The sequence below is a fragment of the Motacilla alba genome, chromosome 3 (assembly GCF_015832195.1).
Source record: "Motacilla alba alba isolate MOTALB_02 chromosome 3, Motacilla_alba_V1.0_pri, whole genome shotgun sequence".
NCBI classification, from domain to species: domain Eukaryota; kingdom Metazoa; phylum Chordata; class Aves; order Passeriformes; family Motacillidae; genus Motacilla; species Motacilla alba.
Window position 1 is genome coordinate 6563854 of NC_052018.1, and position 20243 is coordinate 6584096.

The 20243-nt window shown below is 47.0% G+C and overlaps 4 protein-coding genes across 4 annotated transcripts; all 4 read right to left on the reverse strand.

The window, feature by feature from the left end:
• Positions 1–2488: 2488 nt before the first annotated feature.
• On the reverse strand, positions 2489–3442 carry LOC119699392 (taste receptor type 2 member 7-like). Its single transcript, XM_038132792.1, has one exon. The coding sequence runs from the start codon at positions 3440–3442 to the stop codon at positions 2489–2491; it is 954 nt and encodes a 317-aa protein (XP_037988720.1).
• Positions 3443–7115: 3673 nt separating this feature from the next.
• On the reverse strand, positions 7116–8069 carry LOC119699396 (taste receptor type 2 member 7-like). The gene has a single exon (XM_038132799.1). It carries the CDS (start codon positions 8067–8069, stop codon positions 7116–7118), a length of 954 nt encoding a protein of 317 aa, XP_037988727.1.
• A 4818-nt stretch (positions 8070–12887) lies between these two features.
• On the reverse strand, positions 12888–13841 carry LOC119699409 (taste receptor type 2 member 9-like). Its single transcript, XM_038132837.1, has one exon. It carries the CDS (start codon positions 13839–13841, stop codon positions 12888–12890), a length of 954 nt encoding a protein of 317 aa, XP_037988765.1.
• A 3576-nt stretch (positions 13842–17417) lies between these two features.
• Positions 17418–18839, reverse strand: LOC119698584 (taste receptor type 2 member 7-like). The gene is given in 2 exon segments (XM_038130638.1): positions 17418–17522; positions 17524–18839. Coding segments are annotated over 2 exon segments (1053 nt in total). The 5' UTR covers positions 18472–18839.
• Positions 18840–20243: the final 1404 nt, after the last annotated feature.

Sequence of the window (20243 nt, forward strand, 5' to 3'; positions counted from 1 at the left end):
TTCCCATTGACTTCTGAGATCTCTCATGTCTCAGCTTCCATGGGCCGGGCACATCCTGCATCTGTCCCCATGGGCTGTGCAGGGTGGCTGTACTGATGGGCAGCCTGTCCCCTCCAGTGCCAGCTGAGTGGGGCTGGTGCACAGGACAGGGATTCTGTGCTGGGTGTCACATTCTCTGGGGTTTCAGAGAATTGGAAGAAGGGTTCTGCAGCGTGTTTCATTGGGGCTGTGGTGTTTTGTGTGGTAACATCTGTAAGGTTCTGGGTTTTGCCTGCTGAGCCTTGTGCAAGTATGTGAGGTTGTGAGGGGTGGATGTTGCAGGGCATGTAGGGAAAAAAGATGGGTCTTCCAGGGTCTTCTTGTCTAATAAACTGTGGCTTTCAGGTTAAAGGATGAAGTGCATGAGCTGCAGCAGGGAAAGAGGAGAGGTGTGGCTGTTCCTGTCCTTTCAAGGCCTTTCACAGGGGAGATGTGTCTCAAAGAGCTGATTAGGATCTGCCTCTGGACCTGAGCTGCTGATAGAAGTGACCAATTCAAGTTCTGTTTTGTATATGCTGGCAATATTTTGTGTCTCACCTGCTGTGATGGGTTGACCTCAGGGAGAAGGCAGACCTCTACCCAGCTGTTCCTTCTCTCTCACCCACAGGAAGTGCAAGGGTGGAAAACAAGTTGGAGACACTCAGGCTTTGAAATAATGGCAGGGAGATCACTCACCAGTTACTGTCATGGACAAAATGTATTAGACACCAGGAAAATGAAGTTAATGTATTGAAATATAGAAAATAGAGGAGGATAATGAGGAACAAATTGAAACCTTGACCACATTGCCACCACAGCCCTTATACCTGAGGCTCAACTTCCCTCCTTCATCCCCAGCTCCTCCACCTCCTCCCCCACAGCAGCACAGGGGCAAATCAAATAGGGGCTGCAGTCAGCTCTTAACAAATTGTCTCCTCCACTCCTGTCTCCTCAAGCTGTTTCCCCAATCGAGAGCAAAGCCTGTTAGCTGGGTGTTTTACTGAGCCAGAGTGCACTGGGAAAAGCCAATCTCATCTCCAGGTCCAAGCAGGCCAGGAGAGCCGTGCCACAGAGCAGGCAGTGCTGTCCTTGCAGGCAGTGGGGCACCGAGGACATGCAGGGCTGGAGTGGGGAGGGGGCTCTGCACCCCCTGAGCTGCCTGGGGCCGTTTCTGCCTCGCTGTTTGCGGGTCAGTAAGCACCTCTGGTGAGTGATAGGGATCAGAGTGTTCCCACAGAGCTATCAGCCACTGCCAGGCAGTGATACAGCCATAATGTGTCCCACAGCAGAGGGCCACAGCAGAAGAAAAGGTAAACCAAAATAGAGAGAAACCTATTCATTGCAGCCATTTCAATCTCTGAACACCAAAATGTTTGTGGCAGGGTGGCAGTACTGTTATTCCATTTTTACAGCCAGTTGGTGTTCCAGTGTTTCATATCTGTCTCTTCCACTAAGAGGATAGACATTTGGCAGAAAATGAAGCCCTTGCTGATCCTCAGAGATGAAAAGGCCTGGGTGCTGCTCAGTTTAGTTTCTGATTATGGCAAGTTCAACATGTAAGTCTTGTCATGTTCAATTAGAACTTTCAGAGTCACAGAATCACAAATAATGCACTTTATTGTAGAAATACAAATTTGGAATTGCCACTAATAAATATGCTCACTGGATTAGCTCTAGAAATATATTGAGGGAAAAAGAAGCAAATAAGGAAGAGCAATGGGTAACTCATTAAGCTCAACTTCACCACCAGGTGGGCCTTTGAACAGAATTTCACCAGGGTACAATCTGACACAGTCGGAAGAGGAAATCTTTACAAAGAGCTGTTCCCTGCTTTGGGGAGGAGAGCAAAGCAATCCTCCTGTTGTCCTGTCTGCACACCGGGGTCATATTCTCATGCTCTGCCAGGGAGGGTTTGAAATGCCAGATCTGTACTTTTGGGAGAAATGCAGGTGAGGCTGCAGTCAAAATACCTTACTGCTGCCATGGTAAATGGTGGTGGGCAGCCAGCAGCTGTGCAGATGAGGGGTACCCAGGGTTCTGATTGCAAAGGCTGTGAGTCTTGGGCAGGGGCTGAACACTTCATTAGCATCACTCCCTCTTCCACTGGGCTCAGGCAGTGGTTAAGGGGCTCTGCCTGATGATCCATCACCCACCAGCAGACTCTCATGCCCACATTAATCCCTTCAACACACAGGGGCTTAGGCATCATTCCTAGCATCAGGGTGAAATGACTTTGTTAATATCAAATACATATCTCAAAGAATTAGCTAAATCTAAATGCAACAATAATATATTTAGCTCACAATAATTTATCTCAGAAGATACGAATGAAGTTTTCTTAACTTGGATGTTGAAGAGTGAACATCAGTATCATCTACACTGCCTGGAGAGCTGCATCAGCAATGAAATTTCTTGTTTTCTACAGTAAAAGATCAACATTTTGCATGGGCTCCAGCTTTTATCACATTTCCTACTTCATGGAAAACTCGCACTTCACAGAGGAGAGCATCTTGAGCAGCGCCTTTTCCAGCTTGGGATTGCTGAAAATCAGAATAAGGGAATGAATACCTGGAAAAGCATACAAATATGTGTATAAAAGGAGTGTCATGATATTTTCTTTCTTTGTGGTATAAATTATTGTCAAGACCAAACATACAAAGTTGATGCTGTACATCACTAAGAAGGAGAGGACAGATTTCATGGCTCTGATGTGGGCTTCCATGCTGAGATCCTTCATGGAGTTTGTCTGCATCATGCGTTTGTGCCTCCAGAGAGAAAAGAGAAGGAAAACAGCAGAAAAGATGACTACCATGAATGAAGCAGCAAATACAAGGCCAGCAAGAAAATAAATTGAGAAAAGATGTTTATCCTTTCTGACAGTTACTTCCCAAAAATTTTCTTGGAAGGTGGAAGTGATGTTCTTTCTCTGCACATTTACCATGACATCATAGGTAATGATGCAGAGAGCCAAGGCTAAAATCTCTGACCCCAACAAGAGCCAGGGCACCATCCTGTCAATTTTTACTTTCAGATAGATGAAGAACCTGTTCCTGAAATTGGCAATTTTTATGCAGTAGAAACCACAAAGATAGGCTGAGACCCACAAGTTTAAATAATTAAAAAACGTTGCAAAAGATTCAAGGTTCTGAAGTATGGTTTGAACATGAAGAAAATTGGGATAAATTATTGAGATGAAGTTGTATACCCATGCGAAGCATATAAAGGAAATCCTGGAGCATCCCAGCAGCAGCAAGATCTTCTCATTAGAGTTCAGGGTTTTCTTTTTGACCCAGCCAATGCAAAGCACACCAACGATGAAAGCATTGATCCACATGCCAGGAAACACCGCCAGGGTGATGATGGCCACAGTTGTGGCCCCATATGAAGTGACATTGGATTGCTGTGGAGAGGGAGAAGCTTCCATGGTGCGATCAGGGGAGCAGAGCTGTGCTGGCCAAGGGGGCTGTGGCAGCAGAGCCTGAGGCAGGTCAGTGGCTGCTCTTGGTGGAGTGTCAGGGATGGCAAGAGGAGCTTTATAGAGCTGCTGCTGCTGCTGCTGCTGCTGCTGGGGGGGGATTTGGTGTCACTGCTCTGGGCAGCAGGGCAGGTGCAGGGATGTAAATGTGCTGGGTATCCCCTTACCCGGGGCCGGTGTCACTCTTGCCTATTTGAATGTTGGTTCAGGGGGGCTGTGCTGGGTGTCACAAAGAGCGGAGATGTTTTTCTGTGGTGGAGAGTGTTGTGATTTTGAGCCTGATCCCTGTTTGATCAGTGTCAGGCTTCAGGATCTGGGCTCTTCTGTCCCTTTTTTTGCCTGTGATGATCATGCGGAGCCCTGGCTGTGCTCAGCAGGTCAGGGGACTCAGTGTCCTTTTTAGTCTGAGAGTCTGGGTGCTGCAATGTTCAACGCAGATGCTGGGAAAGTGGAGTTTGTTTTGATGCTTCACAGGCAATGAAATCCGTGCTTCTTTTTCCTGTGGCATTGCTTTAAGAGGAAGTGAAGAGCCCCATGGTGGGGCAGGTGATGGGAACCAAGAACATAAAGCTGGTACTTTTTACAAGTTTGTTTGTGAGCATATGAATGTAAAAGGGTCAAAATTGGGACAAGTCCCTGTGCCAGGGCTCCAATCTCATCTGCTTGGGAAAGTGAAGGCTTTTAAAGATGGCACCATGCTGAGTTTCCCCCACACAGCAGTGCCCTAAAGCTTCCAAATGAATGTAGACCCTGAAAGCTGTGAGGTTTTTCCCAGGCAAGTTGTGTTAATCTCTGTAGGGCATGGACTGCCCATGCCCTTTGGGTTAGTAGAGGAGCTGTCACATTTGGCCTTGCACATCAGGGCCCCAGGAACCAAGGAGAGCTCATCTGATGCTGTGGTGGGCGCAGGACAAATGAAACCCCAACCAAGAGCTCTGTGGCTACAGGAAATGAACCACCAGCACTGTCTCTCTTCCAAATGATGATAGCCATGTGGTCTGTGGGATATAAGAGCCAGCAGTATGTTACATGAATATTCATATCACATGCTCCTACTTGTGTTCTTTTTGGCCATCATAAAGACTTGGAATGTGACCCAGAGCAGTTTTCCATACTGTGCCAGCACTGGGCAGCCATTCCCATTGACTTCTGACATCTCTCATGTCTCAGCTTCCATGGGCCGGGCACATCCTGCATCTGTCCCCATGGGCTGTGCAGGGTGGCTGTGCTGATGGGCAGCCTGTCCCCTCCAGTGCCAGCTGAGTGGGGCTGGTTCACAGGACAGGGATTCTGTGCTGGGTGTCACATTCTCTGGGGTTTCAGAGAATTGGAAGAAGGGTTCTGCAGCGTGTTTCACTGGGGCTGTGGTGTTTTGTGTGGTAACATCTGTAAGGTTCTGGGTTTTGCCTGCTGAGCCTTGTGCAAGTATGTGAGGTTGTGAGGGGTGGATGTTGCAGGGCATGTAGGGAAAAAAGATGGGTCTTCCAGGGTCTTCTTGTCTAATAAACTGTGGCTTTCAGGTTAAAGGATGAAGTGCATGAGCAGCATTAGGGAAAGAGGGGAGGTGTGGCTGTTCCTGTCCTTTCAAGGCCTTTCACAGGGGAGATGTGTCTCAAAGAGCTGATTAGGATCTGCCTCTGGACCTGAGCTGCTGATAGAAGTGACCAATTCAAGTTCTGTTTTGTATATGCTGGCAATATTTTGTGTCTCACCTGCTGTGATGGGTTGACCTCAGGGAGAAGGCAGACCTCTACCCAGCTGTTCCTTCTCTCTCACCCACAGGAAGTGCAAGGGTGGAAAACAAGTTGGAGACACTCAGGCTTTGAAATAATGGCAGGGACATCACTCACCAGTTACTGTCATGGACAAAATGTATTAGACACCAGGAAAATGAAGTTAATGTATTGAAATATAGAAAATAGAGGAGGATAATGAGGAACAAATTGAAACCTTGACCACATTGCCACCACAGCCCTTATACCTGAGGCTCAACTTCCCTCCTTCATCCCCAGCTCCTCCACCTCCTCCCCCACAGCAGCACAGGGGCAAATCAAATAGGGGCTGCAGTCAGCTCTTAACAAGTTGTCTCCTCCACTCCTGTCTCCTCAAGCTGTTTCCCCAATCGAGAGCAAAGCCTGTTAGCTGGGTGTTTTACTGAGCCAGAGTGCACTGGGAAAAGCCAATCTCATCTCCAGGTCCAAGCAGGCCAGGAGAGCCGTGCCACAGAGCAGGCAGTGCTGTCCTTGCAGGCAGTGGGGCACCGAGGACATGCAGGGCTGGAGTGGGGAGGGGGCTCTGCACCCCCTGAGCTGCCTGGGGCCGTTTCTGCCTCACTGTTTGCGGGTCAGTAAGCACCTCTGGTGAGTGACTGGGATCAGAGTGTTCCCACAGAGCTATCAGCCACTGCCAGGCAGTGATACAGCCATAATGTGTCCCACAGCAGAGGGCCACAGCAGAAGAAAAGGTAAACCAAAATAGAGAGAAACCTATTCATTGCAGCCATTTCAATCTCTGAATACCAAAATGTTTGTGGCAGGTTGGCTGTACTGTTATTCCATTTTTACAGCCAGTTGGTGTTCCAGTGTTTCACATCTGTCTCTTCCACTAAGAGGATAGACATTTGGCAGAAAATGAAGCCCTTGCTGATCCTCAGAGATGAAAAGGCCTGGGTGCTGCTCAGTTTAGTTTCTGATTATGGCAAGTTCAACATGTAAGTCTTGTCATGTTCAATTAGAACTTTCAGAGTCACAGAATCACAAATAATGCACTTTATTGTAGAAATACAAATTTGGAATTGCCACTAATAAATATGCTCACTGGATTAGCTCTAGAAATATATTGAGGGAAAAAGAAGCAAATAAGGAAGAGCAATGGGTAACTCATTAAGCTCAACTTCACCACCAGGTGGGTCTTTGAACAGAATTTCACCAGGGTACAATCTGACACAGTCGGAAGAGGAAATCTTTACAAAGAGCTGTTCCCTGCTTTGGGGAGGAGAGCAAAGCAATCCTGTTGTCCTGTCTGCACACCGGGGTCATATTCTCATCCTCTGCCAGGGAGGGTTTGAAATGCCAAATCTGTACTTTTGGGAGAAATGCAGGTGAGGCTGCAGTCAAAATACCTTACTGCTGCCATGGTAAATGGTGGTGGGCAGCCAGCAGCTGTGCAGATGAGGGGTACCCAGGGTTCTGATTGCAAAGGCTGTGAGTCTTGGGCAGGGGCTGAACACTTCATTAGCATCACTCCCTCTTCCACTGGGCTCAGGCAGTGGTAAAGGGGCTCTGCCTGATGATCCATCACCCCACCAGCAGACTCTCATGCCCACATTAATCCCTTCAACACACAGGGGCTTAGGCATCATTCCTAGCATCAGGGCGAAATGACTTTCTTAATATCAAATACATATCTCAAAGAATTAGCTAAATCTAAATGCAACAATAATATATTTAGCTCACAATAATTTAGCTCAGAAGATACGAATGAAGTTTTCTTAACTTGGATGTTGAAGAGTGAACATCAGTATCATCTACACTGCCTGGAGAGCTGCATCAGCAATGAAATTACTTGTTTTCTACAGTAAAAGATCAACATTTTGCATGGGCTCCAGCTTTTATCACATTTCCTACTTCATGGAAAACTCGCACTTCACAGAGGAGAGCATCTTGAGCAGCGCCTTTTCCAGCTTGGGATTGCTGAAAATCAGAATAAGGGAATGAATACCTGGAAAAGCATACAAATATGTGTATAAAAGGAGTGTCATGATATTTTCTTTCTTTGTGGTATAAATTATTGTCAGGATCAAACATAAAAAGTTGATGCTGTACATCATTAAGAAGGAGAGGACAGATTTCATGGCTCTGATGTGGGCGTCCATGCTGAGATCCTTCATGGAGTTTGTCTGCATCATGCGCTTGTGCCTCCAGAGAGAAAAGAGAAGGAAAACAGCAGAAAAGATGACTACCATGAATGAAGCAGCAAATACAAGGCCAGCAAGAAAATAAATTGAGAAAAGATGTTTATCCTTTCTGACAGTTACTTCCCAAAAATTTTCTTGGAAGGTGGAAGTGATGTTCTTTCTCTGCACATTTACCATGACATCATAGGTAATGATGCAGAGAGCCAAGGCTAAAATCTCTGACCCCAACAAGAGCCAGGGCACCATCCTGTCGATTTTTACTTTCAGGTAGATGAAGAACCTGTTCCTGAAATTGGCAATTTTTATGCAGTAGAAACCACAAAGATAGGCTGAGACCCACAAGTTTGAATAATTAAAAAACGTTGCAAAAGATTCAAGGTTCTGAAGTATGGTTTGAACATGAAGAAAATTGGGATAAATTATTGAGATGAAGTTGTATACCCATGCGAAGCATAAAAAGGAAGTCCTGGAGCATCCCAGCAGCAGCAAGATCTTCTCATTAGAGTTCAGGGTTTTCTTTTTGACCCAGCCAATGCAAAGCACACCAACGATGAAAGCATTGATCCACATGCCAGGAAACACCGCCAGGGTGATGATGGCCACAGTTGTGGCCCCATATGAAGTGACATTGGATTGCTGTGGAGAGGGAGAAGCTTCCATGGTGTGATCAGGGGAGCAGAGCTGTGCTGGCCAAGGGGGCTGTGGCAGCAGAGCCTGAGGCAGGTCAGTGGCTGCTCTTGGTGGAGTGTCAGGGATGGCAAGAGGAGCTTTATAGAGCTGCTGCCTGCTGCTGCTGCTGCTGCTGCTGGGGGGGATTTGGTGTCGCTGCTCTGGGCAGCAGGGCAGGTGCAGGGATGTAAATGTGCTGGGTATCCCCTTACCCGGGGCCGGTGTCACTCTTGCCTATTTGAATGTTGGTTCAGGGGGGCTGTGCTGGGTGTCACAAAGAGCGGAGATGTTTTTCTGTGGTGGAGAGTGTTGTGATTTTGAGCCTGATCCCTGTTTGATCAGTGTCAGGCTTCAGGATCTGGGCTCTTCTGTCCCTTTTTTGCCTATGATGATCATGCAGAGCCCTGGCTGTGCTCATCAGCTAAGGGGACTCAGTGTCCTTTTTAGTCTGAGAGTCTGGGTGCTGCAATGTTCAACGCAGATGCTGGGAAAGTGGAGATTGTTTTGATGCCTAAAAGGCATTGAAATCCGTGCTTCTTTTTCCTGTGACATTGCTTTAAGAGGAAGTGAAGAGCCCCATGGTGGGGCAGGTGATGGGAACCAAGAACATAAAGCTGGTACTTTTTACAAGTTTGTTTGTGAACACATGAATGTAAAAGGGTCAAAATCGGGACAAGTCCCTGTGCCAGGGCTCCAATCTCATCTGCTTGGGAAAGTGAAGGCTTTTAAAAGAAGGCACCATGCTGAGTTTCCCCCCCACACAGCAGTGCCCTAAAGCTTCCAAATGAATGTAGACCCTGAAAGCTGTGAGGTTTTTCCCAGGCAAGTCGTGTTAATCTCTGTAGGGCATGGACTGCCCATGCCCTTTGGGTTAGTAGAGGACCTGTCACATTTGGCCTTGCACATCAGGGCCCCAGGAACCAAGGAGAGCTCATCTGATGCTGTGGTGGACGCAGGACCAACGAAACCCCATCCAAGAGCTCTGTGGCTACGGGAAATGAACCACCAGCATTGTCTCTCTTCCAAATGATGATAGCCATGTGGTCTGTGGGATATAAGAGCCAGCAGTATGTTACATGAATATTCGTATCACATGGTCCTGCTTGTGTTCTTTTTGGCCATCATAAAGACTTGGAATGTGACCCAGAGCAGTTTTCCATACTGTGCCAGCACTGGGCAGCCATTCCCATGGACTTCTGACATCTCTCTTGTCTCAGCTTCCATGGGCCGGGCACATCCTGCATCTGTCCCCATGGGCTGTGCAGGGTGGCTGTGCTGATGGGCAGCCTGTCCCCTCCAGTGCCAGCTGAGTGGGGCTGGTGCACAGGACAGGGATTCTGTGCTGGGTGTCACATTCTCTGGGGTTTCAGAGAATTGGAAGAAGGGTTCTGCAGCGTGTTTCACTGGGGCTGTGGTGTTTTGTGTGGTAACATCTGTAAGGTTCTGGGTTTTGCCTGCTGAGCCTTGTGCAAGTATGTGAGGTTGTGAGGGGTGGATGTTGCAGTGCATGTAAGGAATGAGATAGATCTTCCAGGGACTTCTTGTCTAATAAACTGTGGCTTTCTGGTTAAAGGAGTAAGTGTATAAGTAGCATTAGGGAAAGAGGGGAGGTGTGGCTGTTCCTGTTCTTTCACAGGGGAGATGTGTCCAGAAGAGATGCTTATGATCTGCCTCTGGACCTGAGCTGCTGACTGAAGTCATCAGTTTAGGTTCTGCTGTTTTCTTGCTGGAGCTTTTTCATGTGTCACCTACTCTGGAGGGTTGACCTAGGGCAACTGTCTGATTCCCACCCATCTGCTCCTTCACTTTCACCTACAGGCAGGGTAGGGGTGAAAAATAGGATGGAAAATCTCATGGATTGTGACAATGGCAGGGAGATTATTCATCAGTTACTGTCATGGACAGAAGAGTCTTGAGAAGAACAAAATCAAGTTATTTATTGACTGTTGTAAATATTGTAGGTTGATAAGAAACAATCAGAAAATTAGAACCTGCAGCCTCCACCTTCCCCTTCTTCCTCGGATCATTTTGACATCTCTTTCCCAGGTTGTCTACATCTTTCCGTACATGAGTGCAGAGGGATGGGGAATGGGGGTTGCAGTCAGTTCACAACAAGTTGTCTCCTCCACTGTTTCCTTGCCCTCTTCCCCTGCTCTAGCCATGGAATCTCCATTGGGCTGCAGTCCGTCAGCATGGGCTGATTCCCACGTGGCCTCTGCATGGGCTGCCGTCCTTCAGGATACACCCACCCCACCTATTGTGCTGTGGGGTTCTCCTGGGGGGCAGGTGTCTCTCCTTTCCACCACAGATGTCCATGGGCTGCAGGGCACAGTTGCCTCACCATGGTTCTCTTCACAGGCTGCAGGAGAATTCTTTCTCCAGCACATGGGGCAACCTTTCCCGTCCCTTCCATGGCCCCGTTCTTCAGGACTGTTTCTCACAAGACTCTTCGGTTCTCACTGCTGGAATATGTTCCATCCATAATTGGACTTCAATGCACAGAAGCCCACAATTGTTTCAGGATACAGTCGTGGAAAACAAAATGAAATCTCCTCAGGGCAGGCATTCTGAAGTTGTTATGGAAATATGAATTCAACTCCAAATGCTTCCTAGCTCCAGAAGGTGGATTGGCATGTTATTAAGTGGCATTAATTTTCTGTTTGCTTGTTTCTGGGCTGTTGCTGTCTAAGGAGAGCTGGGTAGTTTGGTGAGGCAGCCTGCTAGAAAGTGTGGTCTTTGCAAAAAGTGATACTGCAGTGGTTGAGAGGTTGCTCTGGCCTAAATGGTTGTATCTCTCAGTTCAGAAGCAGGAATGAAAGGTTTTTGAAGGGGAGATGAGAAATGCACACCTGGCACTGGGCGTGAGGTAAAATAAATGAGGTAAATAATTGAGCATCAGCTGGTAAAATAAATGACCAGTTCAGGTTCTGCTCTGTTCATGCTGGTGTGAAGGAAACTTTCCTGTCTCACCACCCAGGAGGCATCTGACAGTCACGCCCCACCACCAGAGACTGTCACTGCGGGGACCAAAGCCCCTTCACCATGGGCAGCTGCCCCACTCCACTCCCTAGACACAGCACTCTCAGAGCCAGACCAGGTTTCCTCACCAGCTTGGCACTGGCTTTGCCATGGTAGAGTCTCAGGCCTCTGGATCTTTAAAGCACTTTAATCATGGCACAGTAACGCAGAATCAGCTCAAGCTGGGTGCCTCTGAGGAGGTAACCCAAACAACTGGATCCCTGGGATTTGTGTCCTTCCTGTCCATGCACATGATGGCTGGCGTGTCTTAAGTCAGCTGGCTGGTGCCACAGGTCCCTGTGCCCTTTGCTGTGCAAGGCTTGGCACCATGCTTGGGACTCCCAGCACTTCCCCACAACCTGCAGCTCCCTCCCGTTGCAGCTGCTCCCTGAGCTGTCTGCACTGAATGTATTCCTCCACACTGGAGGTATTTCACATTTCACTGTCGTGGCGAGTTGTCCTTGGGCAGCTCCCAGAGCCGCACTCAGTCCACTCCTTGACTCTCACTCTGGAAGAGGACAGGGGTGGCAAATAAGAGGGAACTGCTCATGAGTCAAGATAAAGACAGGGGAATCACTCACCAATTATTCTCACAGACAAAACAGACTTGACACACGGAAAATCAGTTTAATGTTTTGCCTATTGGAAACAGAGTAGGAGATGATGTAGAACATGCACACAACTAGAATATTTTATCTTCACCCCCAATAATCTCAGGCTCCATTTAACTCGTTCAGAGAGTCTCTACCACCTCCTCTCCTCAGGAGCAGAGAAGGACAGGGAATGAGGGTTGTAGTCAGTTCATAAACAGTTGTCTCCTTCACTCTTCTCCTGCTCCAGCATGGCTCCCTCCTATGGCCTGCAGTCCTTCAGGACTTCTCTTTTCCCAGAGGAGCCACGGGGGCCGTTGATGAGATGAGTGGTGTCCAGTGTTGGGACCATTGGAGTGCCTGGAATTGGCTTTTCTCAGCATGGGACAGCCTTGACCTCACCTGATTGAGACCCCACAGGCCCCCAGCTGCAGCTCCTGGCCCAGGCAGCCCGTACATGTGCCTGTAGGTCACTGTGAGATGGAGCTGTGGCTTCCTTCCATGCTGCACCTTGCACAAGACCCACCTTCGTGGGGCTGTAATGAGCCAGAGTGCACTGAGAAAAGCCAATCTCATCTCCAGGTCCAAGCAGGCCAGGAGAGCAGTGCCCCAGAGCAGGCAGTGCTGTCCTTGCAGGCAGTGGGGCACCGAGGACACGCAGGGCTGGAGTGGGGAGGGGGGCTCTGCACCCCCTGAGCTGCCAGGGGTCATTCCTGCCTCGCTGTTTGTGGGTCAGTGAGCACCTCTGGTGAGTGACAGGGATCAGAGTGTTCACACAAACTATCAGGCAGTGATACAGCCCATAATGTGTCCCACAGCAGAGGGCCACAGCAGAAGAAAAGGTAAACCAAAACTGAGATAAAACTGTTGTTTCATTCAGTCAATTCAATCAATGAAACTCAAAATGTTTCAGGCAGGTTTGCAGCTTGATTATTATCCTTTTGCATCCTGCACCTGTACAGGGACTAAATAACTTTGCTACTGAAAATAATTTAATTCCAAGAGCTGTTTTAATTAAATACAAATAAAAATTCATTTACCTCATTCTAAATATTAGTTTATAGAGTTTTGAAATGTATGTTTTTAAGGTCTAAGCTGAACTTCTCTACAATCTATACAGCCTGGAGAATTGCAATGAAAATTAATTGAACTTGTTTTCTCTAAAGATATTTTGCATGAGCACCAGCATTTGTTACAGTTTCTACCTCATGCAAAACTTGCACTTCACCCAGGAGAGGATCCTAAGCAGTGCCTTTTCCAGCTTGGGATTGCTGAAAATCAGAATAAGGGAATGAACACCTGGAAAAGCATGTTGAATTAAGTAACCAAGAAATATCACGTGATTTTGGTGCTTCAATGAATAAATCAGAGTCAAGATCAAAAACATAAAGTTGATGCTGTACATAATGAAGAAGGAGAAAATAGATTTCATGGCTCTGATGTGGGCTTCCATGCTGAGACTGCTTGTGGAATTTGTCTGCATCTTGTGCTTGTGCCTCCAGAGAGAAAAGAGAAGGAGAACAGCAGAAAAGATGACTGCTATGAATGAAGTGGTATATAAAAAACCAGTGAAAAAATAAAGGGGGAAAAAATGTTCCTCTATTCCAATAGTTGCTTTCTGAAGGCTTTCTTGGCAGGTGAAATTGAGGTTTTTACCAACAGCTTTATCAATAGTGTTGTAGACAAGAATTCCAATAATCAAGGAGAGAACCACTGACCCCAACAAGAGCCATGGCACCATCCTGTCAATTTTTACTTTCAGGTAGATGAAGAACCTGTTCCTGAAATTGGCAATTTTTATACAATAAAAACTGCAAAGACAGGCAGAACCCCACAAGTTGGAACAATTGAAAAAACTATAGGAACCTTGAAGCAGTTGAAATATGGGATGAATCAGAAGGCAGTAGGAAAAAATAATCGAGAGAAAGACATCCATCCATGAGAAACACAAATACCAAAACCTGGAGCATCCCAGCAGCAGCAAGATCTTCTCATTAGAGTTCAGGGTTTTCTTTTTGACCCAGCCAATGCAAAGCACACCAACGATGAAAGCATTGATCCACATACCAGCAAACACCTCCAGGGTGATAATGGCCACAGTTATAGCCCCATATGAAGTGACATTGGATTGCTGTGGAGAGGGAGAAGCTTCCATGGTGTGAGCTGGAGAGCAGAGCTGTGCTGGCCAAGGGGTCTGTGGCAGCAGAGCCTGAGGCAGGTCAGTGGCTGCTCTTGGTGGAGTGTCAGGGATGGCAAGAGGAGCTTTATAGAGCTGCTGCTGCTGTTGCTGCTGCTGCTGCTGGGGGGGATTTGGTGTCGCTGCTCTGGGCAGCAGGGCAGGTGCAGGGATGTAAATGTGCTGGGTATCCCCTTACCCGGGGCCGGTGTCACTCTTGCCTATTTGAATGTTGGTTCAGGGGGGCTGTGCTGGGTGTCACAAAGAGCGGAGATGTTTTTCTGTGGTGGAGAGTGTTGTGATATTGAGCCTGATCCCTGTTTGATCAGTGTCAGGCTTCAGGATCTGGGCTCTTCTGTCCCTTTTTTTGCCTATGGTGATCATGCAGAGCCCTGGCTGTGCTCAGCAGGTCAGGGGACTCAGTGTCCTTTTTAGTCTGAGAGTCTGGGTGCTGCAATGTTCAGTGCAGATGCTGGGAAAGTGGAGTTTGTTTTGATGCTTCACAGGCATTGAAATCCGTGCTTCTTTTTCCTGTGGCATTGCTTTAAGAGGAAGTGAAGAGCCCCATGGTGGGGCAGGTGATGGGAACCAAGAACATAAAGCTGGTACTTTTTACAAGTTTGTTTGTGAGCATATGAATGTAAAAGGGTCAAAATTGGGACAAGTCCCTGTGCCAGGGCTCCAATCTCATCTGCTTGGGAAAGTGAAGGCTTTTAAAGATGGCACCATGCTGAGTTTCCCCCACACAGCAGTGCCCTAAAGCTTCCAAATGAATGTAGACCCTGAAAGCTGTGAGGTTTTTCCCAGGCAAGTTGTGTTAATCTCTGTAGGGCATGGACTGCCCATGCCCTTTGGGTTAGTAGAGGAGCTGTCACATTTGGCCTTGCACATCAGGGCCCCAGGAACCAAGGAGAGCTCATCTGATGCTGTGGTGGGTGCAGGACAATGAAAACCCCAACCAAGAGCTCTGTGGCTACAGGAAATGAACCACCAGCACTGTCTCTCTTCCAAATGATGATAGCCATGTGGTCTGTGGGATATAAGAGCCAGCAGTATGTTACATGAATATTCATATCACATGCTCCTACTTGTGTTCTTTTTGGCCATCATAAAGACTTGGAATGTGACCCAGAGCAGTTTTCCATACTGTGCCAGCACTGGGCAGCCATTCCCATTGACTTCTGACATCTCTCATGTCTCAGCTTCCATGGGCCGGGCACATCCTGCATCTGTCCCCATGGGCTGGTCAGGGTGGCTGTACTGATGGGCAGCCTGTCCCCTCCAGTGCCAGCTGAGTGGGGCTGGTGCACAGGACAGGGATTCTGTGCTGGGTGTCACATTCTCTGGGGTTTCAGAGAATTGGAAGAAGGGTTCTGCAGCGTGTTTCATTGGGGCTGTGGTGTTTTGTGTGGTAACATCTGTAAGGTTCTGGGTTTTGCCTGCTGAGCCTTGTGCAAGTATGTGAGGTTGTGAGGGGTGGATGTTGCAGGGCATGTAGGGAAAAAAGATGGGTCTTCCAGGGTCTTCTTGTCTAATAAACTGTGGCTTTCAGGTTAAAGGATGAAGTGCATGACCTGCAGCAGGGAAAGAGGAGAGGTGTGGCTGTTCCTGTCCTTTCAAGGCCTTTCACAGGGGAGATGTGTCTCAAAGAGCTGATTAGGATCTGCCTCTGGACCTGAGCTGCTGATAGAAGTGACCAATTCAAGTTCTGTTTTGTATATGCTGGCAATATTTTGTGTCTCACCTGCTGTGATGGGTTGACCTCAGGGAGAAGCCAGACCTCTACCCAGCTGTTCCTTCTCTCTCACCCACAGGAAGTGCAAGGGTGGAAAACAAGTTGGAGACACTCAGGCTTTGAAATAATGGCAGGGACATCACTCACCAGTTACTGTCATGGACAAAATGTATTAGACACCAGGAAAATGAAGTTAATGTATTGAAATATAGAAAATAGAGGAGGATAATGAGGAACAAATTGAAACCTTGACCACATTGCCACCACAGCCCTTATACCTGAGGCTCAACTTCCCTCCTTCATCCCCAGCTCCTCCACCTCCTCCCCCACAGCAGCACAGGGGCAAATCAAATAGGGGCTGCAGTCAGCTCTTAACAAGTTGTCTCCTCCACTCCTGTCTCCTCAAGCTGTTTCCCCAATCGAGAGCAAAGCCTGTTAGCTGGGTGTTTTACTGAGCCAGAGTGCACTGGGAAAAGCCAATCTCATCTCCAGGTCCAAGCAGGCCAGGAGAGCCGTGCCACAGAGAAGGCAGTGCTGTCCTTGCAGGCAGTGGGGCACCGAGGACATGCAGGGCTGGAGTGGGGAGGGGGCTCTGCACCCCCTGAGCTGCCTGGGGCCGTTTCCTGCCTCGCTGTTTGCGGGTCAGTAAGCACCTCTGGTGAGTGACTGGGATCAGAGTGTTCCCACAGAGCTATCAGCCACTGCCAGGCAGTGATACAGCCATAATGTGTCCCACAGCAGAGGGCCACAGCAGAAGAAAAGGTAAACCAAAATAGAGAGAAACCTATTCATTGCAGCCATTTCAATCTCTGAACACCAAAATGTTTGTGGCAGGGTGGCAGTACTGTTATTCCATTTTTACAGCCAGTTGGTGTTCCAGTGTTTCACATCTGTCTCTTCCACTAAGAGGATAGACATTTGGCAGAAAATGAAGCCCTTGCTGATCCTCAGAGATGAAAAGGCCTGGGTGCTGCTCAGTTTAGTTTCTGATTATGGCAAGTTCAACATGTAAGTCTTGTCATGTTCAATAAGAACTTTCAGAGTCACAGAATCACAAATAATGCACTTTATTGTAGAAATACAAATTTGGAATTGCCACTAATAAATATGCTCACTGGATTAGCTCTAAAAATACATTGAGGGAATAAGAAGCCAATAAGGAAGAGCAATGGGTAACTCATTAAGCTCAACTTCACCACCAGGTGGGCCTTTGAACAGAATTTCACCAGGGTACAATCTGACAAAGTCAGAAGAGGAAATCTTTACAAAGAGCTGTTCCCTGCTTTGGGGAGGAGAGCAAAGCAATCCTGTAGTCCTGTCTGCACACCGGGGTCATATTCTCATGCTCTGCCAGGGAGGGTTTGAGTTGCCAGATCTATCCTTTTGGGAGAAATGCAGGTGAGGCTGCAGTCAAAATACCTTACTGCTGCCATGGTAAATGGTGGTGGGCAGCCAGCAGCTGTGCAGATGAGGGATACCCAGGGTTCTGATTGCAAAGGCTGTGAGTCTTGGGCAGGGGCTGAACACTTCATTAGCATCACTCCCTCTTCCACTGGGCTCAGGCAGTGGTAAAGGGGCTCTGCCTGATGATCCATCACCCCACCAGCAGACTCTCATGCCCACATTAATCCCTTCAACACACAGGGGCTTAGGCATCATTCCTAGCATCAGGGCTAAATGACTTTCTTAATAACAAATATATATCTCAAAGAATTAGCTAAATCTAAATGCAACAATAATGTATTTAGCTCACAATAATTTAGCTCAGAAGATACGAATGAAGTTTTCTGAACTTGGATGTGGAAGAGTGAACATCAGTATCATCTACACTGCCTGGAGAGCTGCATCAGCAATGAAATTACTTGTTTTCTACAGTAAAAGATCAACATTTTGCATGGGCTCCAGCTTTTATCACATTTCCTGCTTCATGGAAAACTTGCACTTCACAGAGGAGAGCATCTTGAGCAGTGCCTTTTCCAGCTTGGGATTGCTGAAAATCAGAATAAGGGAATGAATACCTGGAAAAGCATACAGATATAGGGATATAAGGAGGGTCTTGATATTTTCTTTCTTTGTGGTATAAATTATTATCAGGATCAAACATAAAAAGTTGATGCTGTACATCACTAAGAAGGAGAGGACCGATTTCATGGCTCTGATGTGTGCTTCCATGCTGAGATCCTTCATGGAGTTTGTTTGCATCCTGCGCTTGTGCCTCCAGAGAGAAAAGAGAAGGAGAAGAGCAGAAAATATGGCTGCTGTGAATGAGACAGCATATCCAAAGCCTGCGAGAAAAAATGATGAGAAAATATGTTTATCCATTGTAATTCTTGCTTCCCAAAAATTTTCTTCGTATGTGAATGTGACGTTGTTCCTCTGCAGAGTTTCCATGACATCATAGGTAATGATGCTGATAGCCAAGGATAAAATCTCTGACCCCAACAAGAGCCAGGGCACCATCCTGTCGATTTTTACTTTCAGGTAGATGAAGAACTTGTTCCTGAAATTGGCAATTTTTATGCAGTAGAAACCACAAAGACAGGCTGAAACTGACATGGTGGAATAATTAAAAAAGGTTTGAAAAGTTGTAAGGAGTTGAAGTGTCGGGTAACCATAAAAGTAGTTGGGATAAATTATTGAAAGGAAGTGGGATACCCATGTGAAGCATAAAAAGGAAATCCTGGAGCATCCCAGCAGCAGCAAGATCTTCTCATTAGAGTTCAGGGTTTTCTTTTTGACCCAGCCAATGCAAAGCACACCAACGATGAAAGCATTGATCCACATGCCAGGAAACTCAACCAGGGTGATGATGGCCACAGTTATAGCCCCATATGAAGTGACATTGGATTGCTGTGGAGAGGGAGAAGCTTCCATGGTGCGAGCTGGGGAGCAGAGCTGTGCTGGCCAAGGGGGCTGTGGCAGCAGAGCCTGAGGCAGGTCAGTGGCTGCTCTTGGTGGAGTGTCAGGGATGGCAAGAGGAGCTTTATAGAGCTGCTGCTGCTGCTGTTGCTGCTGCTGCTGCTGGGGGGGATTTGGTGTCGCTGCTCTGGGCAGCAGGGCAGGTGCAGGGATGTAAATGTGCTGGGTATCCCCTTACCCGGGGCCGGTGTCACTCTTGCCTATTTGAATGTTGGTTCAGGGGGGCTGTGCTGGGTGTCACAAAGAGCGGAGATGTTTTTCTGTGGTGGAGAGTGTTGTGATTTTGAGCCTGATCCCTGTTTGATCAGTGTCAGGCTTCAGGATCTGGGTTCTTCTGTCCCTTTGTACCCGTTGATTGTCACTCAGAGTGGGGCTTGCACTGAGCAAAGTGCAGCCAGGGCAGTGAGATGAGTAATCAAGTGAGGGAATCCTATTCTGTAAAACATTCTTATTGATCTCCTCTACCCTTTGTGTCTTTTCTCTTCCTACCACTCTGAACTCAGTACAGGCTAAGGGGATCTGTAGTTATTTTCTATGTAAAGTAGTTCAGGGCATTATCTTTGTCACCCTCTGATTTTGACACTGTTTTAAATTTTGAATTATACAGGACTAAAAATAAATAGTAAATTGCTTTGAAAATCAAATGTATCTGTCCTGTATCTATCCTGTATCTTGTTTTGCTGGCCCTGAGCTCCAAGTTGACAACATTTCAGATTACATTATAACATGCAATAACATTTTCCAGTGGTACCTGAACAATGCCCTGAATCTCCAAAAGCTGCTTGTTTGTCTCAGTACTTCCAGTTTATCTAATAAAAGATTATCTCTGTATGACCTTTGCCAAAATTACTCCAGTCAGGGAATTTTGCTAACCACCTTCTGCTCTTTCATCCAAGCAGATATTTTTATATGTTCTCCTATTTTTAAGGTACACTTATTCATTTTTTCTATCTAGAATTATAGATATTTATAATACTTTAAAAGCAGAGCAACTGCTGTTGTTATCCTCTGCTGTGTATTTCAGATCTGAATGCTGGAGTTGTTAACCTGTAGGCATTTGACAAATTCAGTTTTGTGTTGATTTCCAGCCTTGCAAAGCTAAACAGACTTACCTAATAATTTGGAACGTTCATGGATAGTTTTTTTTATTAAAAATGTGGTTGGTGCCACATTGATATGACAGTTTTTCCAGCTCCGGAGACATTTGTTTTTGTTCTTGCTTTTACGAAGGACATGAATTTCAGCTACGTTTCTATATCTGAGTTTTTCTATGTTACAGTGGAGTTAAAACCAGTGCAAGCAGATTAACAAAAGGTATTATCTGCATTTAGTGACACCAGGTAGTGCCTGTGTCAAGGAATCCTGGATGTGCCCTTGCATGTGGGAATACTGATGCAGAGCAATTTTGGGCACTTCATACAATGTGGAGTAAGAGACCAAAGGCACATGCTGTACTTCCCAGAGTGGAAGAGCAGCAGCTTTTCCCATCACCAAGTTTTTCACACAGCTGCAGCCAATGGAATAATGTGCCTGCACTGCCCTCCAGGGAGGACAAAATGCAACTGGTGCTGGAGTCCCTCTGCTATGGAGACAGGCTGAGAGCTGGGGCTGTTCAGCCTGGAGAAGAGGGAGCTCCAGGAACACCTTAGAGCCCAGCACAGTGCCTAAAAGGCATCCAACAGACCCCCTATATGTATCTATGGAAACAAATATATGCCCTCAGAATG

Coding starts and splice junctions, on each gene's coding strand:
- LOC119699392 (XM_038132792.1), bottom strand. CDS start 3,442: ATGGAAGCTTCTCCCTCTCCACAGCAATCCAATGTCACTTCATATGGG.
- LOC119699409 (XM_038132837.1), bottom strand. CDS start 13,841: ATGGAAGCTTCTCCCTCTCCACAGCAATCCAATGTCACTTCATATGGG.
- LOC119699396 (XM_038132799.1), bottom strand. CDS start 8,069: ATGGAAGCTTCTCCCTCTCCACAGCAATCCAATGTCACTTCATATGGG.